General features: G+C 32.2%; 1 protein-coding gene across 5 annotated transcripts in view; it reads left to right on the top strand.

Annotated features, from left to right (window-relative positions):
- The first annotated feature begins 628 nt into the window (after window positions 1-628).
- Window positions 629-11,438, top strand: part of LOC126703090 (mogroside IE synthase-like) — a 50,463-nt gene continuing 39,653 nt past the window's right edge. Inside the window, exons 1-2 of one of the 5 annotated variants that reach the window (XM_050401999.1) lie at window positions 632-1,340; window positions 4,005-4,950. In XM_050401999.1, coding sequence (XP_050257956.1) covers window positions 708-1,340; window positions 4,005-4,730 — 1,359 coding nt within the window. In that variant the 5' untranslated portion in view covers window positions 632-707 and the 3' untranslated portion in view covers window positions 4,731-4,950. The other 4 variants (XM_050402002.1, XM_050402003.1, XM_050402001.1 and 1 more) reach the window with 4 other exon arrangements.

Here is an 11,438-nt window from a genome sequence, read left to right as displayed (position 1 = left end):
GGAATAGAGAAAACCCTATTCAAATATTGCAGCTCAAAATACACTCTAAACAATAGCCTCATGTTAGAATAAAATATAGGCCGGTTAGGGCTGCTTTACATGTACCCTACACGAAGTACAACTCAAAGTAGATAGACAAGAGCATCATGGGTTATAATTCGCCCACGAGTAAACTTATTTAAGCCACCAATATGCCTTAATATTGCCAGCTCTCAATAGGAAAGACAAAGAAATCTGATTTGTATTAAATCACTTAAACCCGAATTTCCTTCTCAAAAATTTAAAAAAAAAAAAAAAAATTAGCATTTAATAAAAATATCCTAACAATCATTTTTGATCGATACTTTCAAATTTACAAGATTTGATGTGTTACCCTATAAAATAAATTTCATTTTCGTTAAAAAAGAAAAAAAGAAAAAAGAAAAAAGAAAAAACCCAAAAAATGTGGTCCGGCAAGAAGTTTGCAGTCTTCCTTGAATTGTTCTTTCATGCTTTCAAATTAATTACTATTGATCTAACGTCTAACAAAAAGAGCCGACATCTGTCGTTTCCTCTTTTGTCTTTTTTAGAGTTTTAGTGGCTTGGAAAATCTTTATCATGTTGAAATTGAAATTAATATATACATCACTATCTCCTGTAATTTTAGTCCATGAATTCTTCACCCTCAAACTCCAATAGAGAGAGTCAAAGAGCACTGGAAAAGAAAAATGGAGAGAACAACTCATATCCTATTACTTGCTTACCCTTTACAAGGTCACATAAACCCATTGCTCCAATTCTCAAAGCGCTTAGTCTCAAAGGGTGTTAGAGTAACATTTGTCACTACCACCTCTATTGGCAATTCCATGCAAGCCCTTCCTAGCCATTCTATCAGTATTGAGATCATCTCTGATGGATCTGAGAATGGCAAAGATTCGGAAAGTTTGGATGCAGCTCTCGAGCGTTACAAGCTACATGTCTCACAAAGCTTGGCAAAGCTTATTGAGAAACATAATAGCTCCCAATATCCTCCAAAGATGGTAGTGTATGACTCATTTATGCCATGGGTTTTAGACATTGCAAGGCAATTTGGCATTGATGGTGCTCCATTTTTCACTCAGTCTTGTGTAATCAATGCCATCTATTACCATGCGAGTCATGGAGCAATTCAGATGCCCATAGAAGAAGGGGCTTCAATATCATTGCCCTCGATACCATCACTAAGGATCGATGATCTACCTTCATTTCTTTGTGATAAGAGCTTGTACCCAGCTTTGCAAAAGCTCGTATTGAATCAGTTCTCGAATATCCTTGAAGCAAATTGCCTCTTGTGCAACACTTTCAATGAGTTGGAGAATGAGGTAGGTTAAGCTATAAATTCATGCATGTTCAGGACTAGGTTACAATTTTTTTACATTCTTAAAGTTTGAGTTAATTTTGGTATTTTTCTCCTAAGTTTCAAATTTGGATCATTTTCATGAGGTGACTATTAGGTATCAAGTATCAACTAACCCCAAAATGACATTATTATTTTTCATACAAATCTATGTTTTTTAATCAATAGTATACAACATTGTTTTGAGCTAAGATGGCGCTTAAAGGAAAACTCATCACAATGCATGGAAAAAAGGCTTAAAACCAAATAATATGTAATGTTCATCCCAATTTTAGAACAATTTTGGAAGAAATCAAGATTACCCTCAAATAAGAGTGTAAATTGTAATTTAGTCTATATTCTTTTTCTTTTTCTTTTTTTTTTTGAGAAATTTTTTTAGTCTATATTCAAAGATACATATGTGGGTTGTTGAGTGTTGTGTGCGATACTTAAAAAGAATTAATTATCTCATACGTTTAATATATGAAAAATATTACGTTCATGACATTTTTACAATAAATTCTAAGTAGCAGGTTGTTACTTATTGTTATAATAGTGGACAAGAAAGTAATTTCTATGATAGATTTAAATTAAAAACCAGTAACAATTTGCCAAAGAGAATTTTTTGTGAAAATATTGTAAAAATGTTATGGATGTATCGCTCCTCCTAATATATACATCCCAGTCCACATAATTGTGAAACCCAAATTCTCTTGCATTGTTATTAAAACAATATGGTACCGATGATTTCTACTCTGATATACCTTCGAGAAGTGGTCCAATTACAACCACAGAATCACTTGCATTGTTATCTTTGTACAACTACCAGTCTATTCTCTCACTTCTTCTTCTCTTTTTATTTTTTTTTTTATTTTTTTATTTTTTTGTCTGTGTGTGAGTGATAAACATCTAGTCTATTGTTTTAATATCTTTTAGTGATAGCTAAGCTACCAGTCAATTGTGTAATATCGGGAAAAGCTTTCCCAAACCCTGTAAAATATATCAAAACCATTCCAATTATAATTTTTAAAAAAGGAATGTTCAAAAGTTATTGTTTACTTATCATGAATCGGCTTGATCAGGTCCTAAGTTGAATATAGTTTAAAATATTCGTAACCAAGTTCAAGTATTAATAATTCTCTCCAAAAAAAAGTTTAAAGTATTAATAAGTACTTTTATACTAAATTATATAATATTTATCATTTGATATATAAATTAATCAAAGGGCTTAATCCATATATATCATGTTTCCACATTTTATAAACTCCTTTTTTTTTTTTTTTTTTAATTTATTTAAGTATCATATAGACAATTCTTCCAAAAAATTATACAGACTTATTTATATCATGTTTTCGCCTATTTGCTTGTAATAATTTTAGTATCACACTTTTTCATACAATTTTTATCACAATTGTTCTATGTGGCACACTATAATTAGTTGATTATTACCGTCATATGGATTTATCATTTTTTTTTTTTTTTTTTTTTACCATTCATAGTTTGGTTTGTCACATAAGAAAGTTATGACAAAATGCATGTGAAAATATATGATAGAATTATTCATTTGCTTTGCATTTGTATTTATCGTGAGATCCAGATAAATTGATTATGTAACCGGTGTGAATTAAAAGTTCTGTGAATTTAAGAGAACCATTTTTCTTGCATCAGCAAATGATTAAATCCATTTTTATACCTAGGTTTATTTAGCACATGCCCATATTGGAGAGAGGAAGTCATGTTCTAAAATTTCTATTACCTTCATTATTAAATCCATTCTTATACCTGGGTTTATTAAGTGTGTGTTTAGTAGTTAGTTTGTTTCTCAAAAAATAAAGTGGGTGCTATCTCACATCGCTTGAGTGTAACTCTTTCCCATTGCTTAAAGCCCATCCTACTACTACAAGAGTTAGATTCTTTTGTGGTAATACTTTGGGTTAAGTAATGTATTTGAGTTTGGTGAGAGAGTGTAATTAAATTTGTGTTTTTAGCAGTAGCTTAATTAGTTTTTTGCTAAATGTCTAGCAATTAAAGTATACATGTATTTAGAAAAAGAAGAAAAATTGAGATTTTAAAAGATTATACATAAAAGTTAAAAAGCATAAATTTTGCTTATAAGCTAGTTACAATCACACAGCATAATGAATTTCTTTGGAAAAAAAAAAAAATACTGTGGATTTCATCTAATACATCGAGATAAATATTTGCATCTTGTCAAATTACGTATATTCCTGTTTTCTTTTTGTTTACAAGTTATTTTATTTCTTCTATAAAAAAAAAGCTATTTTATTTGTCTTCACTCTTCTCAACTTTGACTAATGAGTTAATGGCAAAACTACAATTTGCCATCAAAGGTGCGTTGGATAAGGCCCGGTGTTACGTAGTTACCGACTACAGAGCCTACAACTTATTGAAGTATGAAAATTTTTATCAGAATTGTTTATAAAATAAAATAAAATAAGTATTTCGGTTTTCTAGCTCTGCTTACTAAGATGCTTACACAACACATCCCTGTACGTTTCCTCAATTTCTTTGAGATAATTTTATATTTCAACCTATTTTGGATATCCTATTCCTCTTTCGTTGTTAATGTGAACATTGGTTTATTATTTAATATTCTGATTTTGTTACATATGTTTCAAAATTCCATTAGGTGGTGAATTGGATGACAAGCCAGCAATGGCGTGTTAAAACAATTGGACCAACTATTCCTTCAATCTACTTAGACAAGCGGTTGGAGGATGACAAAGAGTATGGCCTTCACCTATTCAAACCTGATGTGGATGCTTGCATAAAGTGGCTAGACACAAAGGAAACTCACTCGGTTGTTTACACATCATTTGGAAGTTTGGCATCCCTCGGAGAAGAGCAGATGGCTGAGCTAACAAGGGGCCTAAAAAATAGCAATTGCCACTTCTTGTGGGTTGTCAGAGAAACTGAGCAGAAAAAAATTCCTCTTAATTTTTTAGAGGAAACATCAGAGAAGGGACTAGTTGTGAGTTGGTGCCCTCAGTTAGAAGTATTGGCTCATAAGGCCGTTGGGTGCTTCATGACTCATTGTGGATGGAACTCAACCCTTGAGGCGTTGAGCTTGGGAGTGCCAATGGTTGCAATGCCACAATGGACTGATCAACCAACTAATGCAAAGTTCATTGTGGATGTGTGGAAGGTAGGGGTTAGGATTAAATTGGATGAAAGAGGCATTGCTACCAAAGAAGAAATAGAGCTATGTATAAGGGAAGTAATAGAGGGAGAAAGTGGGAAACAGATGAAAATGAATTCAGTAAGATGGAAAGAATTGGCTAAAGAAGCAGTGGATAAAGGTGGAAGTTCTGATAAAAACATAGAGGAGTTTGTGGCAAAACTTGCGCAATCTTGAAGTTAATGTAAGCAGCAGTTCAACAACTCTTCATTCAAAGAATGGTCAAGAAAAAAAATTTATGATATCGCTATTGGAGGATTTGTTGCAGTCATACCAAACGTTATCAAGTTTTTGGAATTTTACTTTTATCAAAACATTACCCATATGATTTCTCTAGGAGGAATACGATATTATTTATCTGTTGACAAGCAATACCTAATTTTCCTTTTACAATGAATAGATTCTTCTTGTGCAACAAAAAATAAAAACCCTAAACTAAGTTAAAAGTAAAAATTTCATACAACAATAGTGAATAATTTATTGAACAATAGATAATGATAACTAATAATGAATTATCAAGGAACCATTTCAAATATGAAAACTCATAGAAGAAAATTGTAAAATTTCATGTATTTGCGTATTTTTTTCTTCTTTGTTCAATAACTTGATATATTCAAGTTATTTTTTTATTAACTTTTGTTTAATTTAAATTTCTTAATGATCCTCTAAAAAAAATTTATGGAGCAGGCACTGAGTAAAATTCCATAAATATCCCGGTGACGCCAGTGGATTGCACATGACCCCTAAAGTTTAAGACACTCTTGTATCAAGTGATATGGCAAAAACAAATACAATCAACGTTACCTTATTTATTTATTTGACATAAGTGTATTTGTTAAAATAAAGTATACTTTTGTCCCTTAAATTTGAGATTTAAAAAAAAAAAAATTTGGCCATTTATGTTTCAAAATTTTCATTTTCACATTTTATATTTTATTTAGTTTTCATATTGGTTTTTTTTCTCCATTTCATATTTTAATTTTTATAATCCTCTCTCTCACTCTCTCATTAGGAAATGAAGAAAAACGGCCCATATTTGGGTTGTTGGTGTCCAGATCTAGAATTTTGTGACATGGGTTGTCATTGCTCAGATCACCATCAGGATCCAAATCACGACGTAACATGACCCAGCTCTCAGCCCATTACGATCCAATTCGACAACCCCCCCACCCCGCCCCTTTTTTTTTAGTGTGTTGTGTGTTGATTCTAATGGTGGGTTTTGAGGTAGATATTAAACATTTTATCTATGACTTTTTGGCTTTGTTTAGTTGCTAGGGAAAGTGATGAATGGATGAAGAAAATTAAAATCAATTATTTATGTATTTAATTGAATGGATATTGTCTTAAGGTGGGTTTGGCTTGATTGGGTTCAAAGAGGAAATATATGCAGTAATTGGTTGGGTTGAGTGTATTTTTTTTCTTCTTGTGTATTTGGTTGCATTAAATCAGTGTGAAGAAAAAAGAGAAATTTTGTAATCATAGAAATTTTTTGTTGAATTTATGAAGTTGATATTTTGATGATAATTTTTGCATAGAAATTTTGTATTAAGATGTCAATTTTTTCAAGATTGTTACAAATATTCTTTAAAACAGAATCTAAAATAAGAACGTCCAATAGATTCAATAAAAGTGCAGATTTATTTTAGACAATATGAGCTAATTTTTTTTTTTTTTTTTATTTTAGAAAAAAATGTTTGTTTTCATTAGTTGAATTTTGAAATTTTAGAAGTTAAAAAGAAAAAATGATGTCATTGTTGGACACTTAACAACAAACCTCCAAATTGACAAAACAGAAGTTAGAGTATTAAAATGAATTAAAAAAAAAAACATAGGATGGATTTGAATTTTGGGTAATGTAAGCGGGTGTAAATTGTAAATTTTTTGGATTTTTAAATTTTTTTGACGTGATATATTTTTATTAATGTATAATAAAAATTGATCTCGATAAATATATAAATATATAAATATAAAACCTTAGTTGCACCAACATAAGTTATCCATTACAAAAGGAATCGTCCAATTAGCGACATCGAAAATTTTGCAAAACTGTGGCAGTATTGCTAAGGATCTATATTTCTTAATTAATGAATTGATCTTACTCTCATAAATAAAAACTAAATAAAAAAATAAATTTTTTTTTTTTTTTTTTTTTTTTTTACTTTACTCCCCCACCCCATCCCCACAAAAAAAAAAAAAAAAAAAAAAAAAAAAAAAAAAAAAAAAATCCTTTAACTAACATGCTTACCAATTTCCATTCATCCATAATTCCCTACTTCTAAGCTTTTAAAAGTAATTTTTATCAAAAAAAGCTTTCGAAAGTAATGAACTATATAATATAGTCTTATAATTAACAAATAAAGCCTTAATATTTTAACAAAATAAAAAATTAAATCTCAGGCATTTAAATGGAACAACATTATGTTTGTGGTTTAATATAGGAGCATCCACAGCAGATGTGCCAAATGCTAAATATTTGGCACATTTAGCACACCAAACACAAAAACGGAGCATTATCAGATGTTCTAAATATGTCAAACTTTTGCAACATACTATAGTAGCGTTGCAATTTTGACACGGTACAGACGAGAATGACAAATATTTTATATTATTTTTTTATTCATCTTTCTCTCTCCTCCCATCACATATCTCTCTCATCGTTTGCAACACATATTTCTCTCTCTGTGTCTGGCTCTCTCATCACCCTTTCTCCCCACTCTATGTTTTGTTCTCACTCCTTTCTCTGTCTTGATCCATCTCTCTCAGATCAGCGTGGAGCAGTGGGGATCAGTGTGGATGTGTCATGGGTTTGATGTTGGAGCAGTGGGTTGTGGGTTTGATGTTTGATTTTGGGGTAGTGGCTCATGGGTAGGTGACAACGACATCTGGGTTTTGCTTGCCGTGTGTCATGGGTGAGATTTGCTCGCCGTGGATGGTGCGCTTTGCTCGCCGTGGGTCTGGGTTTTGCCATCGTGGGCATGGGCTTGTTGAATCGATGTTTGAGGCTTGGGTTTGAACGGGTTGTGGGTTGTGGGTCTTGGCTTTGGTGGTCGGTGGTTGCTAGGTGTTTGGGTGGCGTTAGATGTTGGTGTGGTGGGTTTTTGGTGTTGTTTTGGTGGCTGTTTGGGCAGTTTGGATTGGCGGATGTTTGGGGCAGTGGGTCTTTGGGTTTTGGTTTGGATTAGCGTTTGGCCGGATCAATTGGGGGTGGTTAGTTGGTTCAATTTTGGTGATTGGTTAGTGGTGGTGGTGCTTGAGCTTTGGTGGTAGGTGGTTGTTGGTGGCCGTTGTTGTTGATGATGATGATGATGATGATAAGGAGTTAATATTATTTTAATTTGTAGTAAATATTATTTTAATGTATAGAATTGAATGATAAAACATTTGATAAATGGGATGTTGTAAAATAATGTGGTAAAATAATAAAGTAGATTTTTAATGTGTGAAAATGACATTTTTTATAGAACATCTGCTACGTATGCTAGATGAAGGTTCTTTTGTTGCTCTTAAAATCAAGAGTTTTTCTTCTTTGTTTTTCTTTTTTTTTTTAATATTTTTTTTAAACTTTTAAAGTTACAATATTTGATTTGTTACCTCATTAAATAAAAATGTTTTAAATTTCATTTTCACAAAAAAAAAAAAAAAAAAAAAAAAAAAAAAAAAAAAAAACAAACAAACAAACAAACGCAGAAGTCAAAATGACATTTTTTATAGAACATCTGCTACGGATGCTAGATGAAGGTTCTTTTGTTGCTCTTAAAATCAAGAGTTTTTCTTTTTTCTTTTTTTTTTCTTTTTTTTTTATAATTTTTTTTTAAACTTTTAAAGTTACAATATTTGATTTGTTACCTCATTAAATAAAAGTTTTTTAAATTTCATTTTGAAAAAAAAAAAAAAAAAAAAAAAAACCCAAAAATTATGGTCCAACAAGAAGTCAATTCACTCTATAGGCCCCCTTGAATGGTTGTTTTCGTGCATTAAAATCACTATTGAGCATTTATGTTGCATTGATTGAAGATAAAAATTTCTAGGGTAAATTCCACAAACCACCCCTGAGGTTTGTGATAATACCAACTAAGTCCATAACATTTTAAAACCTACCAATTTCTTCTTAAAAAGACAATTTTGTCCCTGAACTTAAAAAAAACCTAAACGCCGTTACTTTTTATTTTATTTCCTCTCCCCCTCTCTTCTTTGAGTTTCTCTATCTCAAAACCCTCTCTCTCCACAACGCCAAGGCCGTGAAGGACCTCCGATCCTGCATGGACGCCGACGTGTCCCTCGCTCTCATCAAGACAAGCTGATCAAAGTCAAGCTCGAGGCGCTATGGACCGGACCAGGACCTCCGTGGTGAATAGGCTGAGGAAGAAGTTGAAGGATTCGATTGAGAGTTTCAATAATCACCTGCAACATATCTCGTCGGAGTATCGGGAGATCGTACAACGCCGGTACTTCACCGTCACCGGCAAAATCCCGACGAGAAAACCGTTGACCTTCTTATTTCCACAGGTCACCTTTTGTTTCAGACACTTTTCGAATTTTCTGTTGAGATTTTTAGGAGATTTCGTTGGGAATATTCAAAGGGATTTATGTACTGTTTGGCTTGGATTTTGCTTGTTTTTCTGGGATTTTTGTTGGGATTTTTAGGAGATTTCATTGGGAATTTTGAAAGGGATTTATGTGTGTTGTTTGGCTTGGATTTTTGCTTTTGTTTTTTTTTTTTTTTTTGGGTTTCTATTGGTTTTGAAAGAGATTTTTATTGGTGGTGTTGTTGATGCCGGTGACCAAATCATGGGCTTCACTGTGGCTAAGGTTCCATTGCAGATAGAGTTCTGAGATGGAGAACTCAGAGAAGAGAGGGGGAGAGGAAATAAAAAAAAGTAACGGCGTTTATTTTTTATTTTTTAAGTTTAGGGATAAAATTGTCCTTTTGGATGAAATTGGTAGGTTTTAAAATGTTTTGGACTTAGTTGGATATTATCACAAACCTTGGATATTATCACAAACCTCAGGGGTGGTTTGTGAAATTTACCCAAATTTCTAACAAGAAGAGCCCACATTTGTCTGCCATTTGCCCTTTACCTTTTCAGATACTTAATGGAGTGAAAAATCATTACATGTTGAATTGAAATCAATAATATATATATATATATATATATATATACACACACACACCATTATCTCCTGTAATTTTAGTTCATGAATTCTTCAACCTCAAACTTCCAAAGAGAGAGTCATAGGGCGTTATTAGAAAAGAAAATGGACAGAGAAACTCATATCCTATTATTTGCTTACCCTGTACAAGGTCACATTAACCCAATGCTCCAATTCTCAAAGCGCTTAACCTCAAAGGGTCTTAGAGTAACATTTGTCACTACCACCTCTATTGGCAATTCCATGCAAGCCTTTCCTAGCCATTCTATCAATGTTGAGATCATCTCTGATGGATCCGAGGAAGCCAAAGATGCGGAGAGTATAGATGCATCTCTCGAACGTTACAAGCTACATGTCTCACAAAGCTTACCAAAGCTTATTGAGAAACATTATAGCTCCAGATATCCTCCAAAAATTTTGTTGTATGACTCAGTTATGCCATGGGCTTTAGAAATTGCAAGGAAAATTGGGATTGATGGGGTTCCATTTTTCACTCAGTCTTGTGTGGTTAATGCCATCTATTATCATGCGAATCATGGAGCAATTCAAATGCCCATAGAAGAAGGGGCTTCAATATCATTGCCTTCGATACCATCACTAGGGTTCGATGATCTACCTTCATTTCTTTGTGATAAGGGCTTGTACCCAGCTTTGCTAAAGCTCGTATTGAATCAATTCTCGAATTTTCAGGAAGCGAATTGGCTCTTGTGCAACACTTTCCACGAGTTGGAGAATGAGGTAAGTTAAGCTATCAATTCATATATATTGAGGACAATAAGTTATAATATTTTACCTTCTTAAAGTTTGTGGTAATTTTGATTTTCTCCTAAAGTTTCAAAATTGGGATACACTTTGTTTGAATTTATAGTCCGTTCTTCATTTCACTGTGATAAGATCGATGCCAATTGCTAGGTATCAACTAACCTCAAAATTACATTATTTTTTTCATTCAAATTTTGAGGTAATTTTTGTTTTGCCCCATAAAGATTCAAAATCTAAATCCATAACAGAACGTTGTTTTCCACTCTGCTACACCTTTGAGAAGTGGTTCAATTACAACCACTTGTATTGTTATCTTTTTACAACTACTATTTTATTCTATCTCTTCTTCTTGTTTATCCTCCTTTTTTTTTTTTTTTTTTTTTTTTTTTTTTTTTTTTTTTTTTTTTTTTTTAATATTGTGTGTGTGTGGGGGGTGGGTGGGTGGGTGGGTGAGTGAGTGAGTGAGTAACAACCAGTCTATTATGTTAATATCGTTTAGTGATAGCTACTAGTCAATTGGGTTCATTAAAAAAAAAAAAAAATACTAGTCAATTGTGTAATATCGGGAAAAGCTTACCCAAGCGGACCAAACCCTATAAATATATCAAAACCATTACAATTTATATTTGAAAAAAATAATTTTCAAAAAGCAATTGTTTACTTATCATGAATTGGCTTGAACAGCTCAAGTTGAATATGGTTTAAAATTTTATATAGAAAAAAGAATGTGGTTTAAATTATTCGCAACCAAGTTCAAGTATTAATAAGTACTTTTACACTAAATTAAATCATATAATTTGATCTATAAATTAATCAAATGTTAAGACACTCTAGTATCATTTGATCTAGAAGGCAAATCATTTGTTAGCCATATCACTTTTTTTCTTTTTTTTTGGGGGGGGTGGGGGGGGGGGGGTACAAAAAGAAAAGTGATATGGCTAAAACAATAGCAATCAGCATTGCTTTATTTAT

The sequence above is a fragment of the Quercus robur genome, chromosome 10 (assembly GCF_932294415.1).
Source record: "Quercus robur chromosome 10, dhQueRobu3.1, whole genome shotgun sequence".
Lineage (NCBI taxonomy): Eukaryota > Viridiplantae > Streptophyta > Magnoliopsida > Fagales > Fagaceae > Quercus > Quercus robur.
The sequence above is the reverse complement of the archived record's forward strand: the minus strand, read 5'-3'. Positions and strand labels throughout refer to the sequence as shown.